Source organism: Ranitomeya variabilis, chromosome 3, assembly GCF_051348905.1.
Source record: "Ranitomeya variabilis isolate aRanVar5 chromosome 3, aRanVar5.hap1, whole genome shotgun sequence".
NCBI classification, from domain to species: Eukaryota; Metazoa; Chordata; class Amphibia; order Anura; family Dendrobatidae; genus Ranitomeya; species Ranitomeya variabilis.
Window position 1 is genome coordinate 249,007,590 of NC_135234.1, and position 25,894 is coordinate 249,033,483.

The 25,894-nt window shown below is 46.8% G+C and overlaps 1 protein-coding gene across 2 annotated transcripts in view; it reads right to left on the bottom strand.

The window, feature by feature from the left end:
• The window catches only part of LOC143815762 (uncharacterized), a 785,716-nt gene that overhangs the window by 564,557 nt on the left and 195,265 nt on the right, over positions 1-25,894 (bottom strand). For both annotated transcript variants that reach the window (XM_077295356.1, XM_077295355.1), the window contains exon 8: positions 1,147-1,303. In XM_077295356.1, coding sequence (XP_077151471.1) covers positions 1,147-1,303 — 157 coding nt within the window. The remainder of the gene's footprint in view (positions 1-1,146; positions 1,304-25,894) is intronic.

The following is a 25,894-nucleotide window of genomic DNA, read 5'->3' on the forward strand; positions in this document are numbered from 1 at the left end:
GTGTATGGAGAAAAAACGCATACTGCGGGCAACTTTGCACGATGCGATTTTTCTCCAAAACGACGCATTGCGATGTGCGTCACACGACGCAAGTGTGAAAGTAGCCTAAGCTCTACAACACCTATCAGTATAAAGACTTGCTGTGCACTATCTCTAATTACTGGGCTACTGCATAGGGCCCACCACCATGTTTTGGCTCTAATTTCTCAGCCAAGCTGTTAATAGTATTTGTAGGGAGCCATAATCTTTCCCCAATCCAACAGTGAAGCCTCAAGCCATCCAAAAATTGTACTCATGTGTTGTCAGGTTCTTTGCTGCACAAGGTTAATGCCCTGGATCTGTAAAGCAGACACCTACCTCTCTGACTATACCAAATTAACCTTATCTGGCCATTTCTGCCATGTAAATGACCTACGATATGGGTAGTTTTTGATTTTTTCCTTGTTTTTGAAAGTGACCTTTATAATAACTGCAAATTTGATACTGACCAGGTTACTAGGAATGATACCCTCTTTGAGGAGTCTGACCAGATTTAAGAGTTGCAGTTGCACTTCAATGGCTAGGAAAACCAACTAAGGAGATGCTATGTCTACTTTGAGTAGCCTGTAACAACGACTTGGACATTGATGGAAAAATGTTATATTGCCTTTACTGATACACAATACTAAGGCATGGCAATGAACAGGGCAACTAACATTTTAAGTCCCTGTTGTTTCACAATATCTCTTTGCTTTAGTGGTTAAATGGTTTTAGTGGTTAATCGTCAGATAATTGATCATTGAATGGTTGGTGTGCAATCATCATAGAATGTTAGAGCTGGAAGAGACCTCCAGGGTCATCGTGTCCAATGTCCTGCTCAATGCAGGATTCACTAAACCATCTCAGACAGATGCCTGTCCAGGCTGTGTTTGAAGCCTTCATTTAAGGGAGAACTCACCACCCCTCGTGGCAGCCTGTTCCACTCATCGATCAGCCTCACTGTCAAAAAGTGTTTCTAATATCTAATCTGTACCTTGTGCAAGTATCAACTTATTTTATTTCTCCATCTTATTCTGATATCTTCACATATTCAGATTTCTGAATAATATTTTGTCTAATGAATGGCATTAATTATAATGTTACTTGTACATAAAACACATTACTTACCATGGGGCAAGCAGAGTATTTACTACAATAGTACACTTTGCACGTAATGTATGCGAGTGGAAAGTCGGCGAATGCAAATGCTTTTATTTGAAATCTTGCTTCGGATGATAACCCATTCTGAATCATTTTTACATAAACTCCCTCGTTAGCTGGGCATCTATAATTGATGATACAAATCGTGTGTCAAAACAATTTTATCTAACGTTAAAGTAAATGCTTACAGATTGGGAAACTTTAAAAAAAATTTGGACTCTTGCATATGTGATAATATAGTTACACTCACTTGCAAAGTATCTGTCACAATACGTATTGCGACCCAACAGGTGTTCGGTCAGCGGACAGCGCAACACACATACAATGGAATGGTATTGGGGAGAAGAAGACCCCACAGATGGGGAAATGGGGGATGGTCACTACCTGAGCTCAAACCTGAGCCTGTCCCTACACTCCCCTAATACCCTAAGCGGGTCCTTCCCCCCCACCGTCATCAGAAACCTAAATCACTTGCTGTCACCTAATACTGCCCTGGCTAGTGCACTGGCCAGCAAGGAGCACTAGCCTCACCACTACAGATAATTCCACACAGGGGACAGTGACAAACACCAAAGGGACAGGGTGAAAATACAGCATTTAGCTTCCAGACACAGCTGCCAAGCTCCACACTGCAGATAGCACAGCAACAGGACTCCAAACGCCAGAAGTGGCTGAAAACAGAGAGCTGCTCCTGCTAGGCTGGTCTCCAAAGATTAAATCACCCTACCCATGCCCTCCGCTCCGCTAATGACCTCAGGTTAGCATCCTCAATAATCAGAACCTCCCACTCCCGTCTCCAAGACTTTACACGTGCTGCGCCGATTCTTTGGAATGCAGTACCCAGGTTAATACGATTAATCCCCAATCCCCACAGTTTTAAGCGTGCCCTAAAAACGCATTTGTTCAGACTGTCCTACCGCCTCAACGCATTAACCTAACTATCCCTGTGTGGCCTAATAAAAAAACAAACAAACAAACAACAAAAAAAAACATAATCAGGTTCCTCGCATCATGTTCTCATACACTTTATGCAGTTAATAGCACTCTGTGTCTGTACTGCTACATACTTAGGCTGTCAACTGGTTCATGCAGCTTTACATGAACACCCGAGCCTTACACTATGGCTGGTCCAAATAACTAAAGCAATTGTTACCATCCACCTCTCGTGTCTCCCCTTTTCCTCATAGGATGTAAGCTTGCGAGCAGGGCCCTCATTCCTCCTGGTATCTGTTTTGAACTGTGATTTCTGTTATGCTGTAATGTCTATTGTCTGTACAAGTCCCCTCTATAAGTTGCAAAGCGCTGCGGAATATGTTGGCGCTATATAAATAAAAATTATTATTATTATTATTATTATTATTATTATTATTATTAATGTCAGGACTCTGAACATTTTTTATTACCTTTTTGTGCATTACTGTCCTTTTCCAAGATGGCGTCTTTGGTCTCATGTGCACTGTGTCTTCCTGCTATAAAACTCCACACCAGCCTTCAGTCTGTGCTAGAGTATTCTGCCTTGCATCCAGCTCCTGATGACTCCCTGGCTATATACCTGCTCCTGTGAACCTGTTTGGATATCCTGCTACTCTGCTCTGAGTTTCTGCTGCATACACCAGTTCCAGTAATCCTCCTTCATCTGCTGCTCATGTTTACTTCCATCTGCATTTGCTGGACATGTTAGCTGTTGCTGCTCTGCAAGAACCTGAGACTATTACCCAGGCCTCCCTGGTTGAGCTAAGATATTATTTGAACTGCCTTATAGCATATCTATCTGTGTTTTGGACTAAGCAAGAACTTATTCGTGTCTAGTATCTGTTGTGAATTCTATTTTTGGGCTCCCTCTAGTGGTCACAAGCGGTACTGTGTAGTGTTGTCTTTCTGCAGGTTGGCTGCATCAGCTGGTTCGTTATCCTTGGTTGATTTCCTCGCTTGCTGGTTGCTCTAGGGGACTGAGTTTCTCCCCCCACACCGTTAGTTGGTGTGGGGGTTCTTGAAATCTCAGAGTGGATATTTTGTAAGGGTTTTTTACTGACCGCATAGATTCCGTTTTCTATTTTCTGCTATCTAGTATTAGTGGGCCTCATTTGCTGAATCTGCTTTCACCCCTGTGTATGTGCCTTCCTCTTACCTCACCGTTATTATCTGTTGGGGGCTTCTATATCTTTGGGGATTATTTCTCTGGAGGCAAGAGAGGTCTTTCTTTCTCTCTAGGGGTAGTTAGTTCCTCAGGCTGGCTCGAGACGTCTAGGATTTTTAGGCACGTTCACCGGCTACTTCTAGTGTGTTTGGATAGGTTCAGATTTGCGGTCAGTCCAGTTTGCCACCTCCCTAGAGCTTGTCCTATGTTTGTTACTTAGCTGGAGTAATTTGTGATCCTCAACCACTAAGGATCATAACAGTATAGCAGGCCTTCCATAGCCTTCCTGTAAAATGACTTCTGGGGCGGTGTAATTAGGTGAGCCAAAAATCTGGAAACCAACAAAGGAATGAGATGATGATTAGCGGAAATAGATGCGACAAATAACATCAGTGGAAACGTTTTCTAGATCAGAAAATATCAGAGGAGAAATAGATGCACTACACATACACATATAGATACACACACTGCACATACACATGTAGATGCACATTCAGCACACACACATGTAGATGCACACTGGGTGGGCGATCACAGGAGCAGGACAGCCAGGAGCACACTGGGTGGGCGATCACAGGAGCAGGACAGCCAGGAGCTCACTGGGTGGATTCTGTGGTGGATAGGTTGCAGCAGATTTGGAACCATGTGGTGGACAATTTGAGGTTGTCACAGGAGAAGGCTCAGCGCTTTGCCAACCGCCGCCGCGGTGTGGGTCCCCGACTTTGTGTTGGGGATTTGGTGTGGCTGTCTTCTCGGTATGTTCCTATGAAGGTCTCCTCTCCTAAAATCAAGCCTCGCTTCATCGGTCCTTATAAGATCTTGGAAATCCTTAACCCGGTGTCTTTTCGTTTGGATCTCCCAGCATCGTTTGCCATTCATAATGTGTTCCATAGGTCTTTGTTGCGGAGGCTTCAGTATTTGGTTAAGTGGAAGGGCTATGGTCAGGAGGATAATTCCTGGGTTGTCGCCTCTGATGTTCATGCGGCCGATTTGGTTCGTGCCTTCCACGCGGCTCATCCTGATCGCCCTGGGGGTCTTGATGAGGGTTCGGTGACCCCTCCTCAAGGGGGGGTACTGTTGTGAATTCTATTTTTGGGCTCCCTCTAGTGGTCACAAGCGGTACTGTGTAGTGTTGTCTTTCTGCAGGTTGGCTGCATCAGCTGGTTCGTTATCCTTGGTTGATTTCCTCGCTTGCTGGTTGCTCTAGGGGACTGAGTTTCTCCCCCCACACCGTTAGTTGGTGTGGGGGTTCTTGAAATCTCAGAGTGGATATTTTGTAAGGGTTTCTTACTGACCGCATAGATTCCCTTTTCTATTTTCTGCTATCTAGTATTAGTGGGCCTCATTTGCTGAATCTGCTTTCACCCCTGTGTATGTGCCTTCCTCTTACCTCACCGTTATTATCTGTTGGGGGCTTCTATATCTTTGGGGATTATTTCTCTGGAGGCAAGAGAGGTCTTTCTTTCTCTCTAGGGGTAGTTAGTTCCTCAGGCTGGCTCGAGACGTATAGGATTTTTAGGCACGTTCACCGGCTACTTCTAGTGTGTTTGGATAGGTTCAGATTTGCGGTCAGTCCAGTTTGCCACCTCCCTAGAGCTTGTCCTATGTTTGTTACTTAGCTGGAGTAATTTGTGATCCTCAACCACTAAGGATCATAACAAGTATCCTCAAGAATAATTGTGCTTCATAGACTTACTGTCATGTCGGACACTGTTCAGACCAGGTCGTTTGACAGACAGCAGTAATTCCGCTTTTGACCACTATGTGCTCATTGGCGTCGGCTAGATTTTATCTAGCTGGTCCGGGGTTAATTTACCTGATGCTCGGATTGGAAGCTGAGCCATGCCCATTGCCTATAAATAGTTCTCCTGAACATTGGGCGTCGCCGATAATAGCTTCTGTCTTGTGCGTTGTTATCTCGGTCTGGAGTGGTGAGCTAGTAGTTGGAGTATCGTTGCTGGTGGTGTATTTCCCTTTGTCTTATTTACTCCTTCCTATATTTGTATTTATTTTACCCTGCACATTTATAGTGTATTCCTGAGTGACTGCGGCGTGGTGTATATTTTCCGTTATCCTTGTCTGTTCTAACTGTGGGTATTGGTGTATGATCTTTTCACTGGGTGGTGGGCGGTGGTTTCAGCCTAGGGTTGAAACATGAGACAGGGCGAGGGTCGAGGCCTAGACATGCACACCATCAGTGTAAACTCTAGGTAGAGGGTCAGTCAGGATTTCCCTAGTCTGAGGGAAATTGCAGGGGCCCGGGTTATTAGCTCTTGCCCACCTAGTCTCCCCGTGACATTATAATCGGCCTTAAAAACAAAAAAAAACAAAAAAAAAGGTTTCCTTTTTTTTGTTTTGTTATGGATCCCATGACTTCCATAACCCGCCAGTTGGAGGCGCTGTCCCTACAGGTCACTGAGTTGAGGGGGGCAGTGCAGCAACAAGGACTAGCAGTATCTAATGTGCAAGCTGGAGCGACAGGTAGAGTTGCTGAGCCTAAGTTTCCTTTGCCTGAAAAATTTGCTGGGGAATGCAGTAAATTTGTTTCTTTTCGTGAAGCTTGCAAACTATATTTCCTTATGAGCCCGATCTCCTCAGGTAATGAGGCTCAGCCTGTGGGCCTGGTGTTGTCATTGTTAAGCGGGGATCCCCAAGCATGGGCGTTTTCTTTGCCATCTGATTCTGCTGTATTTGACTCTGTGGAGAGTTTTTTTTCCTTTCTTGGAAATATTTACGATGAGCCAGACAGAATGGCTCTAGCAGAATCTAAGATACGCACTATTCGCCAGGGGGAGCGAGTTGCAGAGGATTACTGTTCTGAATTTCGTCGCTGGCCGATCGATACACAGTGGAATGATCCAGCGCTGCGGAGTCAGCTTATTCATGGGGTTTCTGGAAGGGTTAAAAAAGCCCTTCTGATGTACGAGCCTCCTACTTCTCTAGATTCCGCTATGAGTCTGGTTGTCCGCATTGATCGCCGTTGCGTCAGGGGGAGCATGAGACACCGCCTATGGGAGAGGGTTTAGGTTCACGTGTGGTTGCTGCAGGTGAGTCCACAGAGCCTATGCGAATCGCAGGGGTGTCACATGTGAAGCGTCGAGCCCCTGAGCTCAGGAAGCAGGGAGCCTGTTTTTACTGCGGTAAGACTGGTCATTTTATTAACATCTGTCCTCTACTGTCTAAGAAAAATGCAACGGAGGAAAACTTCTAAGCTCAGAGGGTGTGGAGGAGACCAATCTGAGCTTATGTATATCCTCCATGGTGGTTTCTCAATGCATGCTCCCTGCTAAGGTTATAATCGCTGGCAGTGAGCTGCCAATTACTGTGTTTGTGGATAGTGGTTCAGCCACAAATCTCATTGATGAGGAGTTTGCGTGCACAGCAGGTTTTAGGATTGAAAAACTGCCTCATCCTATCCGCGTGGTCACCATCAATGCTGCTCCTCTTTCACAGGGGGAGATTACTGAATTTGTGGCTGAGGTGAAACTCCACATTGGGGTTCTACATTCCGAGCAGGTTACATGTAAGGTGCTCAGGAATCTTCCTGCTCAGGTGGTTTTGGGTTTTCCATGGTTGTCTATGCACAACCCGGTAATTGACTGGAAAACTCAGGACATAATTCAGTGGAGCGAATTCTGCCTGGAAAATTGCCTGGCCACATGTGTGTCTGCTGTGACTTCAAGCGTTCCGGAGTCACTTCTGGATTTTGTGGATGTGTTCTCTGAGAAGGGTTGTTCAGAGTTGCCGCCACATCGCCCCTATGACTGTACTATCAGATTTAAACCAGGGGCCAAATTGCCTAAAGCAAGGATGTTTAACATCTCCGGTCCGGAGAGACAAGCATTAAAGCTTGACCTCAGGGGGGCGTACAACCTCATAAGAGTCCATCAAGGTGATGAGTGGAAGATGGCTTTTAATACCCCTGAGGGTCATTTTGAAATTTTGGTGATGCCATTTGGGTTGACTAACGCACCTGCAGTGTTCCAACATTTCATTAATGATGTGTTTTCACATGTTTTGGGGAAATTCGTTATCGTGTACCTAGATGACATTCTCATATATTCTTGCGACCGCGATACTCATTTAGATCATGTCAGGCAGGTGTTACAGCTTCTCAGAGAGAATAAGCTGTATGCTAAACTTGAGAAATGTGTATTTTCTGTTCAAGAGTTGCCTTTCTTGGGTTATATTGTGTCTGCTTCTGGTTTTAAAATGGACGCCGCTAAGGTGCAAGCGGTGCTGCATTGGGAATGGCCTGATAACCTGAAAGCACTTCAGCGGTTCCTTGGGTTTTCTAACTACTATAGGAAATTTATCAAGGATTTTTCCATCATTGCTAAACCGCTAACTGACATGACTAAAAAGGGTACCAATTTCTCCGTTTGGCCTGAGGCTGCTGTGCACGCATTTGAATTTCTTAAGAACAGTTTTGTTTCAGCCCCCCATTCTTGTGCAGCCAGACGTATCAAAACCTTTTGTTGTGGAAGTCGATGCGTCTGAGGTTGGTGTGGGGGCGGTACTATCACAAGGCTCATCTTTGAGTGATTTGCGTCCATGCGCCTATTTCTCCAAGAAACTGTCGTCCGCCGAACGTAACTACGATATTGGCAACAGGGAGTTGTTGGCAATCAAGTTGGCCTTTGAGGAATGGCGACATTTCTTGGAGGGGTCGGTACATCAGGTTACTGTTATTACCGACCATAAGAATCTGCTGTATTTGGAGTCAGCCAAGCGTCTGTCCCCCAGGCAGGCTCGCTGGGCATTGTTTTTCACGCGGTTCAATTTTGTTGTCACTTACAGACCGGGGTCTAAAAACACTAAGGCGGATGCTCTGTCCCAGTGTTTAACGGGGGGAGAACCTCGGGAGGATCCAGTACCCATCCTCCAAAAGGGTGTTGTGGTTTCGGCTCTCACTACCGAGGTTGGGGCTGAGATTGCCGAGGCTCAGGAGGAGGTACCATCTGAGCTTCCCATCAACAAATCATTTGAACCGCTTCATCTCTGCTTAAAGGTTTTGGCGGAGCATCATGATGCTGTCCTGGCTGGCCACCCAGGGGTTAGAGGTACCTTGGAGTTGGTGTCACGTCGGTTTTGGTGGCCCAAGATCCGACAGGACGTGGTCTCATACGTGTCAGCTTGTACCACGTGCGCTAGGGCTAAGACGCCCCGCTCCCGTCCTGTTGGCACACTACTTCCTCTTGAGGTACCTAGTAAGCCATGGACGGAAATCTCCATGGATTTCATCACTGATTTGCCCTCCTCAGCTGGGAACACGGTCATCTTGGTGATTGTTGATCGGTTTTCAAAAATGTAGCACTTTGTGTCTTTGCCTTCGTTGCCTAACGCTAAGACTCTGGCTCAGGTATTTGTGCAGGAGGTGGTCAGACTTCATGGGGTTCTGTCTGACACCGTGTCTGATAGGGGTACTCAGTTTGTGGCAAAATTTTGGAAAGCATTTTGCTCACAGCTGGGGATCAAGTTGTCTCATTCTTAGGCATTTCATCCTCAGTCAAATGGTCAGACTGAGCGTATGAACCAAAATTTGGAACAGTACTTACGCTGCTTTGTCTCTGATAACCAGGAGGAATGGTCTACCTTTTTTCCTTTGGCTGAGTTTGCCATCAATAATCACCGCCAGGAGTCATCTGGGGAGTCTCCGTTTTTTTGTGTTTACGGGCTACATCCTCAATTTTGTACTTTGAGTCAGAGGGGCTCTTCCGGCGTTCTGGAGGAGGACCAATTAGGAGCACAATTGTCATCAGTCTGGAGGAGAGTTAAACAGCGCCTGTTGAGTGTGGGTGCTAGGTACAAACATGTGGCTGACAGTAGGCGTGTGCCAGGTCCAGACCTGAGTGTGGATGACTGGGTGTGGTTATCCACTAAAAACATAAGACTCAAAATACCATCCCTTAAATTGGGTCCACGGTTTATTGGTCCATTTAGGGTCACCGCCGTCATTAACCCAGTAGCGTACCGATTGGAGCTTCCTACGGTGTATAAGATATGCAACGTGTTCCACAGGTCTCTTTTAAAGAAGGTGGTGGGTTCTGTGGATGCGGCGCCTATGCCACCTCCAGTCTTGGTGGATGGTAATTTGGAATTTGAAGTCTCCAAGGTGGTTGACTCTCGTGTAGTGCGCCGCACTTTACAGTACTTGGTACACTGGTGTGGTTATGGGCATGAGGAGAGGTCCTGGGTACCAGCCTCGGACATTCATGCGGATTGGCTGGTCAGGTTTTTTCACCGTCGCCATCCGGACAAACCGGGTCCTATAAGCCGTGAGGGCCCTGGGGTCCCTCGTAGAAGGCGGGGTACTGTCATGTCGGACGCTGTTCAGACCAGGTCGTTCGACAGACAGCGGTAATTCCGCTTTTGACCACTATGTGCTCATTGGCGTCGGCTAGATTTTATCTAGCTGGTCCGGGGTTAATTTACCTGATGCTCGGATTGGAAGCTGGGCCATGCCCATTGCCTTTAAATAGTTCTCCTGAACATTGGGCGTCACCGATTATAGCTTCTGTCTTGTGCGTTGTTATCTCGGTCTGGAGTGGTGAGCTAGTAGTTGGAGTATCGTTGCTGGTGGTGTATTTCCCTTTGTCTTATTTACTCCTTCCTATATTTGTATTTATTTTGCCCTGCACATTTATAGTGTATTCCTGAGAGACTGCGGCGTGGTGTATATTTTCCGTTATCCTTGTCTGTTCTAACTGTGGGTATTGGTGTATGATCTTTTCACTGGGTGGTGGGCGGTGGTTTCAGCCTAGGGTTGAAACATGAGACAGGGCGAGGGTCGAGGCCTAGACATGCACACCATCAGTGTAAATTCTAGGTAGAGGGTCAGTCAGGATTTCCCTAGTCTGAGGGAAATTGCAGGGGCCCGGGTTATTAGCTCTTGCCCACCTAGTCTCCCCGTGACATTATAATCGGCCTTAAAAACCAAAACAACAAAAAAAAGGTTTGCTTTTTTTTGTTTTGTCATGGATCCCATGACTTCCATAACCCGCCAGTTGGAGGCGCTGTCCCTACAGGTCACTGAGTTGAGGGGGGCAGTGCAGCAACAAGGACTAGCAGTATCTAATGTGCAAGCTGGAGCGACAGGTAGAGTTGCTGAGCCTAAGTTTCCTTTGCCTGAAAAATTTGCTGGGGAACCCAGTAAATTTGTTTCTTTTCATGAAGCTTGCAAACTATATTTCCGTATGCGCCCGATCTCCTCAGGTAATGAGGCTCAGCCTGTGGGCCTGGTGTTGTCATTGTTAAGCGGGGATCCCCAAGCATGGGCGTTTTCTTTGCCATCTGATTCTGCTGCATTTGACTCTGTGGAGAGTTTTTTTTCCTTTCTTGGAAATATTTACGATGAGCCAGACAGAATGGCTCTAGCAGAATCTAAGATACGCACTATTCGCCAGGGGGAGCGAGTTGCAGAGGATTACTGTTCTGAATTTCATCGCTGGCCGATCGATACACAGTGGAATGATCCAGCGCTGCGGAGTCAGCTTATTCATGGGGTTTCTGGAAGGGTTAAAAAAGCCCTTCTGATGTACGAGCCTCCTACTTCTCTAGATTCCGCTATGAGTCTGGTTGTCCGCATTGATCGCCGTTGCGTCAGGGGGAGCATGAGACACCGCCTATGGGAGAGGGTTTAGGTTCACGTGTGGTTGCTGCAGGTGAGTCCACGGAGCCTATGCGAATCGCAGGGGTGTCACATGTGAAGCGTCGAGCCCCTGAGCTCAGGAAGCAGGGAGCCTGTTTTTACTGCGGTAAGACTGGTCATTTTATTAACATCTGTCCTCTACTGTCTAAGAAAAATGCAACGGAGGAAAACTTCTAAGCTCAGAGGGTGTGGAGGAGACCAATCTGAGCTTATGTATATCCTCCATGGTGGTTTCTCAATGCATGCTCCCTGCTAAGGTTATAATCGCTGGCAGTGAGCTGCCAATTACTGTGTTTGTGGATAGTGGTTCAGCCACAAATCTCATTGATGAGGAGTTTGCGCGCACAGCAGGTTTTAGGATTGAAAAACTGCCTCATCCTATCCGCGTGGTCACCATCAAAGCTGCTCCTCTCTCACAGGGGGAGATTACTGAATTTGTGGCTGAGGTGAAACTCCACATTGGGGTTCTACATTCCGAGCAGGTTACATGTAAGGTGCTCAGGAATCTTCCTGCTCAGGTGGTTTTGGGTTTTCCATGGTTGTCTATGCACAACCCGGTAATTGACTGGAAAACTCAGGACATAATTCAGTGGAGCGAATTCTGCCTGGAAAATTGCCTGGCCACATGTGTGTCTGCTGTGACTTCAAGCATTCCGGAGTCACTTCTGGATTTTGTGGATGTGTTCTGTGAGAAGGGTTGTTCAGAGTTGCCGCCACATCGCCCCTATGACTGTACTATCAGATTTAAACCAGGGGCCAAATTGCCTAAAGCAAGGATGTTTAACATCTCCGGTCCGGAGAGACAAGCATTAAAGGATTACATTGCTGAAAGTTTGAGCAAAGGGCACATCAGGCCTTCATCCTCGCCTGTGGCAGCAGGGTTCTTCTTTGTGAAGAAGAAAGATGGCGGATTACGCCCGTGTTTGGATTTCAGGGAATTGAACCAGATTACGGTTCGTGATCCATACCCTATGCCACTAATACCAGATTTGTTCAACCAGGTGGCAGGTGCTAAGTGGTTTACCAAGCTTGACCTCAGGGGGGCGTACAACCTCATAAGAGTCCATCAAGGTGATGAGTGGAAGACGGCTTTTAATACCCCTGAGGGTCATTTTGAAAATTTGGTGATGCCATTTGGGTTGACTAACGCACCTGCAGTGTTCCAACATTTCATTAATGATGTGTTTTCGCATGTTTTGGGGAAATTCGTTATCGTGTACCTAGATGACATTCTCATATATTCTTGCGACCGTGATACTCATTTAGATCATGTCAGGCAGGTGTTACAGCTTCTCAGAGAGAATAAGCTGTATGCTAAACTTGAGAAATGTGTATTTTCTGTTCAAGAGTTGCCTTTCTTGGGTTATATTGTGTCTGCTTCTGGTTTTAAAATGGACGCCGCTAAGGTTCAAGCGGTGCTGCATTGGGAACGGCCTGATAACCTGAAAGCACTTCAGCGGTTCCTTGGGTTTTCTAACTACTATAGGAAATTTATCAAGGATTTTTCCATCATTGCTAAACCGCTAACTGACATGACTAAAAAGGGTACCAATTTCTCCGTTTGGCCTGAGGCTCCTGTGCGCGCATTTGAATTTCTTAAGAACAGTTTTGTTTCAGCCCCCCATTCTTGTGCAGCCAGACGTATCAAAACCTTTTGTTGTGGAAGTCGATGCGTCTGAGGTTGGTGTGGGGGCGGTACTATCACAAGGCTCATCTTTGAGTGATTTGCGTCCATGCGCCTATTTCTCCAAGAAACTGTCGTCCGCCGAACGTAACTACGATATCGGCAACAGGGAGTTGTTGGCAATCAAGTTGGCCTTTGAGGAATGGCGACATTTCTTGGAGGGGTCGGTACATCAGTTTACTGTTATTACCGACCATAAAAATCTGCTGTATTTGGAGTCAGCCAAGCGTCTGTCCCCCAGGCAGGCTCGCTGGGCATTGTTTTTCACGCGGTTCAATTTTGTTGTCACTTACAGACCGGGGTCTAAAAACACTAAGGCAGATGCTCTGTCCAGGTGTTTTCCGGGGGGAGAACCTCGGGAGGATCCAGTACCCATCCTCCAAAAGGGTGTTGTGGTTTCGGCTCTCACTACCGAGGTTGAGGCTGAGATTGCCGAGGCTCAGGAGGAGGTAACATCTGAGCTTCCCATCAACAAATCATTTGTACCGCTTCATCTCTGCTTAAAGGTTTTGGCGGAGCATCATGGTGCTGTCCTGGCTGGCCACCCAGGGGTTAGAGATACCTTGGAGTTGGTGTCACGTCGGTTTTGGTGGCCCAAGATCCGACAGGACGTGGTCTCATACGTGTCAGCTTGTACCACGTGCGCTAGGGCTAAGACGCCCCGCTCCCGTCCTGTTGGCACACTACTTCCTCTTGAGGTACCTAGTAAGCCATGGATGGAAATCTCCATGGATTTAATCACTGATTTGCCCTCCTCAGCTGGGAACACGGTCATCTTGGTGATTGTTGATCGGTTTTCAAAAATGTCGCACTTTGTGTCTTTACCTTCGTTGCCTAACGCTAAGACTCTGGCTCAGGTATTTGTGCAGGAGGTGGTCAGACTTCATGGGGTTCTGTCTGACATCGTGTCTGATAGGGGTACTCTGTGGCAAAATTTTGGAAAGCATTTTGCTCACAGCTGTGGATCAAGTTGTCTCATTCTTCGGCGTTTCATCCTCAGTCAAATGGTCAGACTGAGCGTATGAACCAAAATTTGGAACAGTACTTACGCTGCTTTGTCTCTGATAACCAGGAGGAGTGGTCTACTTTTTTTCCTTTGGCTGAGTTTGCCATCAATAATCACCGCCAGGAGTCGTCTGGGGAGTCTCCGTTTTTTTGTGTTTACGGGCTACATCCTCAATTTTGTACTTTGAGTCAGAGGGGCTCTTCCGGCGTTCCGGGGGAGGACCAGTTAGGAGCACAATTGTCATCAGTCTGGAGGAGAGTTAAACAGCGCCTGTTGAGTGTGGGTGCTAGGTACAAACGTGTGGCTGACAGTAGGCGTGTGCCAGGTCCGGACCTGAGTGTGGATGACTGGGTGTGGTTATCCACAAAAAACATAAGACTCAAAATACCATCCCTTAAATTGGGTCCACGGTTTATTGGTCCATTTAGGGTCACCGCCGTCATTAACCCAGTAGCGTACCGATTGGAGCTTCCTACGGTGTATAAGATACGCAACGTGTTCCACAGGTCTCTTTTAAAGAAGGTGGTGGTTCTGTGGATGCGGCGCCTATGCCACCTCCAGTCTTGGTGGATGGTAATTTGGAATTTGAAGTCTCCAAGGTGGTTGACTCTCGTGTAGTGCGCCGCACTTTACAGTACTTGGTACACTGGCGTGGTTATGGGCCTGAGGAGAGGTCCTGGGTACCAGCCTCGGACATTCATGCGGATCGGCTGGTCAGGTATTTTCACCGTCGCCATCCGGACAAGCCGGGTCCTATAAGCCGTGAGGGCCCTGGGGTCCCTCGTAGAAGGCGGGGTACTGTCATGTCGGACGCTGTTCAGACCAGGTCGTTCGACAGACAGCGGTAATTCCGCTTTTGACCACTATGTGCTCATTGGCGTCGGCTAGATTTTATCTAGCTGGTCCGGGGTTAATTTACCTGATGCTCGGATTGGAAGCTGGGCCATGCCCATTGCCTTTAAATAGTTCTCCTGAACATTGGGCGTCGCCGATTATAGCTTCTGTCTTGTGCGTTGTTATCTCGGTCTGGAGTGGTGAGCTAGTAGTTGGAGTATCGTTGCTGGTGGTGTATTTCCCTTTGTCTTATTTACTCCTTCCTATATTTGTTTTTATTTTGCCCTGCACATTTATAGTGTATTCCTGAGTGACTGCGGCGTGGTGTATATTTTCCATTATCCTTGTCTGTTCTAACTGTGGGTATTGGTGTATGATCTTTTCACTGGGTGGTGGGCGGTGGTTTCAGCCTAGGGTTGAAACAGGAGACAGGGCGAGGGTCGAGGCCTAGACATGCACACCATCAGTGTAAACTCTAGGTAGAGGGTCAGTCAGGATTTCCCTAGTCTGAGGGAAATTGCAGGGGCCCGGGTTATTAGCTCTTGCCCACCTAGTCTCCCCGTGACACTTTCTGCGTGATTGCATTTTCCTCTGAAGTTACCTATAGACTGCTGAGCTGCATTTGATATTTGCACCAAGTGTTGTGGACTTGAGTTTCTCTCTGCACCTGTTTGAATCACCGTGTGATAATATAGACTTTACCACTTATAAAACTGTGTCCTGTTCTTTGCGTTTGTTCCACGCAAAGAGTCTCCTGAGTTATCCCCTATAATTATTACAATTAAACTCTATCACCAACAGTCAGCTGATGCATCAGGTGACCATTTTAAGGATGGTGGGAATGGTCACCACCACATCAGCTGACCCAGCAACACTGCAGTTACACCAGATTGCCAACGGGGAGAAAAACTGACATTAAAGGGAATCTGTCACCCCAAAAATCATATATGAGATAAGGCCACCGCCATCAGGGGCTTATCTACAGCATTCTGTAATGCTGTAGATAAGCCCCCGATGTAACCTGAAAGTTAGAAAAACAGGTTATATTATACTCACCCAGGGGCGGTCCGGTTGCGGTCCTATCCGATGGACGTCGCGGTCCGGGTCCGGCACCTCCTATCTTCATACGATGATGTCTTCTTCTTGTCTTCCGGCCGTGTCTCCAGCACAGGCATACTTTCTCTGCCCTCTCTGACCTTTCCCGGCGCCTGCGCACTGAAGTACTTTGCTCTGCCCTCAACAGGGCAGAGAAAGTACGCCTGCGCCAGAGCCGCAGCAGGGAAGACAAGAAGAGGACGTCATCGTATGAAGATAGGAGGCGCCGGACCCAGACCGTGACGCCCATCGGACCCGAAAAGAACTAGGACCGCCCCTGGGTGAATATAATATAACCTGTTTTTCTTATCTTTCAGGTTACATCGGGGGCTTATCTACAGCATTACAGAATGCCATCAATAATCACCGCCAGGAGTCGTCTGGGGAGTCTCCGTTTTTTTGTGTTTACGGGCTACATCCTCAATTTTGTACTTTGAGTTAGAGGGGCTCAAAGGGCCTTATCTCATATACGATTTTTGGGGTGACAGATTCCCTTTAACCCCCAATGGACTGAAAGGAAAAAAGCTACATTTAAACAAAGTGGAAACAGAGCTGCCACAAATCCAAAAATGGATACTGGCAATATCCTGCCGCAACATTAATTGTTCTATGGTTTCCCCAGATCTGTGCTTACATTGGAGAAGCAATGACATCTGACATCACCATTGTGGTTTTCTGCATGCCTTCACAATTCATAGCTATGGGACCATTCATTCTGGGGAGATAGAGGCTTTAACAATTGAGTATGGGCTTTTAGTTGTTTTACCCCACATGTAGCAGCTAACTTTCTTTTTTAAAGTTTAAAAAACACTGTAACATGAAATCATTGCATATAATCATTTTCCTTTATACAAATGGTAATTTATTTACATATGAAAAAAGAGGTCTTATGAAAGATTATTTTTTATCATCAAACATAGACAATGTGCGTAGTTCAAGAGGCAGCAATAGCGTGAAGCTAGGTCACATGTCCTCCAAAAATAAATAACCTTTATTTTAATATAGTGCTAACATATTCCTCAGCGCTTTACAGTTTTGTACACATTAAAATTTATCATCACTGTCCCCGATGGGGCTCACAATCTAAATTCCCTATCAGTATGTCTTTGGAATGTGGGAAGAAACCGGAGTACCCGGAGGAAACCCACGCAAACACGGGGAGAACATACAAACTCCTAACATGTTGTCCAAGGTGGGATTTGAAACCAGGACTCCAGCGCTGCAAGGCTGCAGTGCTAACCACTGAGCCACCGTGATGCCCAAAAATAAACTTGTGCAAATAAATAACTTATTTTAGAAAAATAAATGCAGTGTGTTTCTTTGAAATCTTTCTCTGTTATCTGAACAGTCATTGATTTTGTTTGTTGGCTGATATTTGTTTGTTCAGCTGCTGCCATTATAAAAGGCATTTCTTAATTTCATGAGAAAAAAAGAAGGCACAGAGCAAAGATACTCAATAGTGAAATTCTAAGTGTATTTTTTCTCACAAGACATAAATAGTTTAATGACATTCCACAAAACCTCTGCAGCCAGGCTTGAGTTTCACCATTCTGGCTTCTTCAAGGGCACGGTTGTAATCAGGATGCAGAAACCATACACAACGTCCAGACATAAGGGCTTGTGTCATTGGCTGCCAAAGGCACATGTCCCTCTCCATATAAAGGGTGGACATGATATTTTGACGCCCTTTTGTCAGTGTAACGGCGCAGAGAGGCTGCTCTTGCTGCTGCTTACTGGATAGTCAGAAAGTTATGTAAGTGGTTGATTGTCAGTCAGCTACTACAGATACATAGGATTCTGTGTGGCTGTGAAACAAACCTTCCAGCAGACCCATAGGATTTTGCTCAGTGTGTGGTCCATCGACATCAGGGCACATTTCAGCATATACCTTTTTTATGCTGCTAATATTGTGGTTGAGCCAGGAGTCCACATTTGTTTCTTCTAATACCATGCTCCAGAAAGCAGGGCACATTTCAGTATCTAATAATTTTGTGCTGATATTTTTGTTCCGTCCAGGAGTCCACATTTGAGAATCTAAATTGTTTGTTCTAATAGCGTGCTCCAGAAAGCATGCCACATTTCTGCAGAAAAATATTTTGTGCTGGTAATATTTTGGGCTCGGGAGGAGTTCAAATTTGAAAATATAAATTCTCTGTGCTAATACCGTGGTCCTGAAACAAGGTCACATTTCTGCAGAAAAATATTTGGGGCTGGTAATATTTTAGGCTAGGCAGGAGTCCACATTTGAAATTCTTTGTGCTACTAGTTTATTATTTAATATTTAATTCAGATCATAACTTAGTATAAAGCATCTACATCTTTTTAAAACCTATTATTTTTTAATTGTCACATTTGGTTCAAAAGAGAGTGTTTTATATAAAGAAGGGTGATGTCATTTTACAACCACAGCCAGGAAGAAGCCAGAATGGTGAAACTCAAGTCTGGCTTCAGAGGTTTTGAGAAATATTGATTTTACTATTCATGTCTTGTGAGTAGAAATAAAACTTGCCCTAATTAATTCTGGTCTGGCAGAACTTCACAATTGCAGATTGCCACTTTGTACCTTCCCTTTTTCTTATAGAATGAAGCAGTACTATTTCTAATGGCTACAGCTAAAAATTAAATCTGCAGGCAAAATCAGTGATTAATTTAGGCAATCTATTAAGCAAACTATCAAACTGTACATACAGAATTATATCTACAGGAGTTGTCACATTTCAAATAGTATTGCTCCAAATGCTCTGGGTTGCCAAAAAGCTGTCAAGCTCAGTGATTTGCTGCAATGCTGTCAATATCATGTTATGAATGTAACCAATCAACAAAGAATGGAGCAGCGCAGCAAGAGGCTGCACTGGATCCCAGGAAGATGAATATAAGTTCAGCTTGGTTTTTTTCTTTCATACCTGAGGCTTTAGAGCAGTATTTCCCAAACTCCAGTCCTCACGGACCCCACGGGTCATGTTTTCTGGATTTCCAAAGTTTTGCACAAGTGAGACAATTCCTGATGCCTTGATGATACTTCCACTACTTGCGCAATACTAAAGAAATCCTGAAAACATGACCCGTGGGGTCCGTGAGGACTGGAGTTTGGGAAACACTGCTTTAGAGCAATAAATGGGACAACCTCCAAAACAGAGATGATGAAAGGTTTTCTGCTTGAATGACTGTTTAATTCAAATGTCTATTTTGTGACTGTCGCGAAGTGTAAAATATAGATTATTTAATAATGATTTAATATTAAATTAGCATTATACTTGTTTGCAGTAGGAGAAGAAGAAACCGAGAAGATTTGTTTTTTAGGCAAAACTAGTTTCCAGGGTGTTTGGTAAAGTCTTATTTATGCACCTTGATTTTTTATAGCGTGCAGGTAGATTGACAGTGCAGCTTGCCACCCTCTCTACCTTAGTAGCTGTAATTCACAGATTGGACAAGGGCCTCCACATATGAGACTGTCAAATTAGGGTGAGGAGACCTGTGTGCAGTCTGTGAATCATGGTCTGACCCATAGATCTTTGTATGCAACCTTAAAGGGGCTGTCGCCTAAACAAAGTACATTCTAATCAACAGATCTTGGAATAATAATAACTTGCGCAATTGTATGTGTTAAAACATGTTACTGTGATGAGATAATCATATAAATGTGTCCATGTTATGTACTGTGTAATGGCTGTGTGTGACCGTGGTTTACATCACAGAAAAAAACAGTTTCAATCTTTTGACAGATCTTTAAAATGCTATTGTCACTGTTTCATTTCTGACTGAGGCCTAGGGATGCTTTGAGTGACAGCTCAACTGCCCTATGGGAACTGAAGTGTGCTGGACTGTCGGTTTTGTGAGTGACAGTCCAGTTACCCAATCTGATCCTGGGGCATGCAGGGCTGTCAGTAGTTTGAATGACAGCCCTGCTGCTCAATCTGTTCTAGCCTGCGGACGTTTCCCCATGTGCCTCCTGTTTTTAATTATTTTGCAAGCTATTTAGGTCGCTTGCTGTTTGCAGTCCAGTGTCAGTTGTAGCTTTGCTTTGTTAGATGTGTGTGCTCACTCTGTGTCTTACTTCTTGATCGTGTTGCTGACCTTGGATGTGTTGTGATTATTCGTGTGGATTATCCCTCTGACTTCAGGTATCTGACCTCAGACTTGGCCTCTAACTATCCCTTTGTTTTACTCCCTTGACATACCCTCTTGGCATTTGACCCCACACTGTTACCTGACCACACGTTTTTCTGACCCCTCTGTACTATGAGCCCTCTTAGTATCTGACCTCGGACCTCTGGACTACCCTGTCTCACGGCTTTCTTGTGAATAGTCACTCAGCATCAGAGTTATCTTGAAACTCAAACAAAATGTATTAACTACAGTGCAGCGCCCCAGAGTCCTGGTCGTTGCAGTACTGTGGCTCCGCCACTAAGGGGAGCTATGGTACGTCTGATGGCACTGAAGGAGTTCATCTGATCAGGTATCACAGACACCAATACATTTCACAGTCGGGCCTCCGGGGGGAGCTAAGGGTTCTATTCACTAGGCCACTCCCCACCATAGTGGGTAAACTGGGGGTCAGGCAGGAAGTTAGATCAGAAAGCTGACTGGGTTGGAACCAGGCAACACCTTGTGGCAGAGGGTGTTGTGGGGGAAGATACAGTAGGGTCTCTGTCAGGGGTGGGATCCTGACAGAGGCTTGGCAACTAGAGCGAACGTAACGGGACTGTGCCTGCTCAGGATAGCGGCGGTGCCCAAGGAAGGATCAGAAGCGAGATAGATTGTGCTGAGTGAGAAACGAGATCAAGCAATAAGGAGAATACCAGTAGGAGTCGTGCTGTAAGACCGAGGCAACATCCTACTGAGGCGCAAAACCGGTGGCCGGAACGCCGAGGGAGTATTACAATATTCAGCTTCAAGCGATACTCTAAACAGCGGCAGGACAGTCAGTCTAAGGCGGGCTGTCTCACTTAAATCACCTATGCAGTCTTGGGGGGCAACTTGTGGAGAGGGGCGACTCTAGGGTCCCGGAAGAGCTCCGAGCCTACCCGTCAAACGGGTGCCGTCCTAACCGTAACATCAGGGAGGGACGGAGGATTAGCAGAACATCATCTAATCGAGTTGTGAGGGAACTTAAGAAACAGACACAACAGTTGTGGGGACTTTCCGTAAGCACAGCAGGGAAGGACCGCAACACATAGCGCTAGAGGGAAGGCACAGATTTCCACCTGTGAAGAGAACTCTGGAGGTGCCATTGGACCGGCCGGACTTGCGCAGCCTGGTGAATCGTATTCCGGACTGAGGACCCAGAGATCTTCAGTAAAGAGGTAAAGAGACTGCAACCTGGTGTCCTCGTTATTTACTGCACCGCACCACTACAGCCTCACTACCACCATCATCCGTCATACCTATCACTGTACGCCCCTCGGCAGGGTCACGGACCGGGCCTAGCCACTGTGACAACCCCAGAGCAGAGACTTAGAGGCCCGGTACCGGGTACCCCTCGGCCCTGCGGCTGTGGGGGCGTTGCAATTTTGGCGTCACGAACAAGATCTACTTAAGCTTGAAAAATCAGGTCATGTGTGCCTTGGAACTGTGATTTATTGTGCTTGGACTGTACTTTATTGCAAGGACTGTGCTGCGCTATTTCCCACCAAAATCCGCCGCCATTACAGTGCTGAGGAGAGCGCAGGAAGAGGAAAGGGGCGTGGAGTAGGCGTAGACAAGCTGAAGAGCGCGAAAAACAATGGCCGCCCAGTCTAAATATTTTTGTGTCCCGAGGACGTGTCCGTCAACAGCCGAGGTCCGCCTCCTGATCTTGTTTGGAGGATGGAGACCATGGAGACGGGGCCGCCCACGAAAGAGACCGTGGGAAGAGGACACTGGAGGAAAAACGAAAATGGCGACGCCAGAGACCCCGCATGGGAATGATCAGACTCGGAGAGAGGCCGAACAGCCCGATGCAGCCCAAGATACGCCGTCACTGCAGGAGCTGACCCTTGCAGAGCCAACGATGGGCCAACCTCCTAGGCCGCTGTCAGAGGAGTGTGTGGCCGCAGCCGAGGCCCGGCGGATAGCTTACCGCATGGAAGCCGAAGCCCGTGTGATCTCTCGGCTGGGCCAGCCTACGGAGGTCCGCCTGTCTCCAGTGTCCCCTGCCTCCTTCATCCAGGCCGCGGCAGAGTGTGAGCTGCGCGCGTCGGGCCTGAGGATCCTGCCGGAGGCTGAACATCTGCGGCGCCTCACGGCAGCGTGGCGGGACAGACCTCAGCCTGCCGCCCAGGTGGATCTAACCCGTGTGGACGAAACCCCACCGTCCCACTGGGGTGTGGTGGTCTCCTTCAACTCCCGACATGGGAAGGGAGTCATCCAAGAGATCGGGGAGCCACTGCAGGTCCGCGTGGACCGGGAAGAAGTCGAGCTCTGTGGAGGAAGGTATGACGCCGATCTGGAGCCTGGTGATGCCGTGACCTACACCCGGTGGAGGAGGGAAGCGGGTGGAACAGGCTGGGTAGCTCGGGGTGTCCAGTGGTGCGTCGCCCTGCAGGCTGCTACTGGAGTGCCGGAGGATGAGCCTTCTGAAGGGAAGGTGCCGGAACCCGTCCCCATGGAGCCGCAGGAGGACCGGGTCCACCGCGTGCCTCTGGGTCGCGCTCGCCCACAAGCTAGGAGGGCATCCCGGTGAGGGATCCTGTCGCTGCTGGAGCCAGGACCGGCCCTTGCCACACCAAGGCGACCCGTTGGCTGGGTGAGGCCCGGAAGAAGACCACCCCCCACATTACAAGATGAGTAAGATAATACTATTCTTAAAATATGTACATAGTTTCTTAACTGTTTGTTCGTTTCCTGTTTTGCTGCTAAACCCGTTCAGGGTTAACTTTTAAAGGGGATCCCTTTGTTGACCCGGGATCCCTATTGTTTCTGCTTCTTTTTTGTTTATTTTTCTAAGTTTTTGCACAAGTTTCCAGAACTGCCGCAATCATGAACAGTGCATGATACAAACTTTTTGTAAATAGTTTGCACCTTATTAAAGGTGCTCCCTACTGGTTTTACTTCAAAAAGGACTCTTTGTGAAGATACCACACTGGAACCTTTGCTGAGTACGGACTGGTAGCTTGAGAAGATATGCTACCTCATAGAGACTTGGTCCCCTCTTAAAGGGGATGTTCATTTGTTGCACTTAGAGAATAGTATTGCTTTAAGACTGAGAGATAGCAATAATGTTTTGATAAAGAGAACGTGATGATAATGTTTATGTGAGAAAGTTATATGTATCCAACCAGTTAATTGTAAAGAAATGCTGATGATGTTCCCTGAAAGAAAGTGAAAGCTAGAAGAAGGATGCAGTGGGCCCGTAGGGGTAGACGTAGTGCCCAGCATACATGTCAGTAAGAAAAATAATGAGAAGGTTTAATGTTCTATAGAAAATGTTTGATAATGTTGATAGACAACGAGGACAGAAGGTGAACCCTGAGTCCTCCTAGGAGTCATGTAGAGATGGCTCGGTGCTCTTAAACTGAAAGTAATGTTATGTTCTATACTGTGTATAGTAGTTGAAAAGACAGAAGGCTCGGGCTGAAAGGAGTGGTCCTGTAAGAAAGGAGAGGCAGTAGGTCTGGTGCCGTTAGGACAGGCGGTCCTGCAGATTTAAAGAAGGAGAATGTAAAAGTTAAATTGAATTATAATGTGATTATAAGAAGGTCTTTAGCGGATTCAGAGTGTACGTCCTTAAAGGCAATGTTAAATTATTGTTCAAAAGTTTGTACTAGTAGAATACCCGGTTGGGTAAGAAAAGTTAATTATAGCATGTTGCTATGATATTTATGTAGCGCCCCCACCGCCGCAGGGCCGAGGGGTACCCGGTACCGGGCCTGTGTGAGTCTCTGCTCTGGGGTTGTCACGGCGGCTAGGCCCCGGTCCGTGACCCTGCCGTGGGGCGCACGGTGAATAACAGGTGTGGATGATGTAGATGGGGGTGAGGCTGTGGTGGTGTGGTGCAGTAATAACGAGGACACCAGGTTGCAGTCTCTTTACCTCTTTACTGAAGATCTCTGGGTCCTCAGTCCGGAATACGGATCACCAGGCTGCGCAAGTCCGGCCGGTCCAATGGCACCTCCAGAGTTCTCCTCACAGGTGGAAATCGGTGCCTTCCTTCTAGCGCTATGTGTTTTGCGGTCCTTCCCTGCTGTGCTTACGGAAAGTCCCCACAACCGTTGTGTCTGTTTCTTAAGTTCCCTCACAACTCGATTAAATGATGTTCTTCTAATCCTCCGTCCCTCCCTGTTGTTCTGGTTGGGACGGCACCCGTTTGACGGGCAGGCTCGGAGCTCTTCCGGGACCCTAGAGTCGCCCCTCTCCACAAGTTGCCCCCCAAGACTGCATAGGTGATTTTAGTTAGACAGCCCGCCTTAGACTGACTGTCCTGCCGCTGTTTAGAGTATTGCTTGAAGCTGAATGTTATGATACTCCCTCGGCGTTCCGGCCACCGGTAGTGCGCCTCAGTAGGGTGTTGCTCCGGTCTTACAGCACGACCCCTACTGGTATTTCTCCTTTTGCGTGATCTCGTTTCTCACTCAGCACAATCTATCTCGCTTCTAGTCCTTCCTTGGGCACCGCCGCTACCCGGAGCAGGCGCGGTCCCGTTACGTTCGTTCAAGTTGCCAAGCCTCTGTCAGGATCCCACCCCTGACAGAGACCCTACTGTATCTTCCCCCACAACACCCTCTGCCACAAGGTGTTGCCTGGTTCCAACCCAGTCAGCTTTCTGATCTAACTTCCTGCCTGACCCCCAGTTTACCCACTATGGTGGGGAGTGGCCTAATGAATAGAACCCTTAGCTCCCCCCGGAGGCCCAGCTGTGAAATGTATTGGTGTCTGTGATACCTGGTCAGATGAACTCCTTCAGTGCCATCGGACGCACCATGGCTCCCCATAGTGGCGGAGCAACAGTACTGCAACGACCAGGACTCTGGGGCGCTGCACTCCCCCCTGGTTAAACACAGTACTCCGGGACTGGGAAGAAAACAACAATACAAGTTAGCAAAAAGACATACAGTTTCGTTGAGTGTAATAACAATAAGTATACTTGAACAGGCTTCCCTTTATGGGAGGTAAGGACACTTGAACGTTACAAACATAGTTAACATTATAAATTACAGGCTATAAATAACTCCTGTTACCCAACCGGGTATTCTACTAAGTGCAAAATTGTTGAACAATAATTTAACATTGCCTTTAAGGATATACACTCTGAACCCACTAAAGACCTTCCTATAATCACATTATAAGGTAATTTAACTTTCTCATTCTCCTTCTTTAAATCTGCAGGACCGCCTGTCCTATCGGCACCAGACCTACTGCCTCTCCTTTCAGTTACAGGACCGCCCCGTTCAGCCAGGGCCTACTGCCTTTTCAACTACTATACACAGTATAGAACATAACATTACTTTCAGTTTAAGAGCACTAAGTCATCTCTACATGACTCCTATGAGGACTCAGGGTTTACCTTCTATCCTAACTATCTATCAGCATTATCAAAAACATTTTCTATTGAACATTAAGCCTTCTCATTATCTTTCTTTCATGCATGCTGGACACCACGTCTATCCCTACGGGTCCACTGCATCCTTCTTCTATCTTTCACCTTTTACTTCTCAGAGCACATCATCAGTATTTCTTCACATTTAACTAATTAAATACATATAACTTTCTTATGTAAACATTATCATCACGTTCTTTGGTCAAGACATTATTGCTTCCAATCTTAAGCAATATCACGGTTTAAGCGCAACAAATGAACATCCCCTTTAAGAGGGGACCAAGTCTCTATGAGGTAGCACGCCTTCTCAGCTACCAGTCCATACTCAGCAAAGGTTCCAGTGTGGTATCTTCACAAAGAGTCCTTCTTTAAGTAAAACCAGTAGGGAGCGCCTTTAATAAGGTGCAAACTATATACAAGAAGTTCGGATCATGCACTGTTCATGATTTCAGCAGTTCTGTAAACTTTGTGTAAATAAAACTTTAGAAACATCAAACAAAAGCAAAACTATAGGGATCCCGGGTCAACAAAAGGATCCCTTTAAGAGTTAACCCTGGACGGGTTCAGCAGAACAACAAGAGAACAGAAACTATTTACATTCCAAGCAGAGTCTTAAAATCTTACTCAGGAGGCAGCCCCCACCGAGGCTTTACCTGGCAGGTGGCTTTCTGCTGGCCAGATTCACTGGGCTCCAAGCTTACCCCTGCGGCCAGGGATGCCTCGTGGGTTCGGGTCTTCTGCACGACCAGGTCGTGCGCCGCAATGATGGTCTGCGTGGGCCGATGGATGCGGCT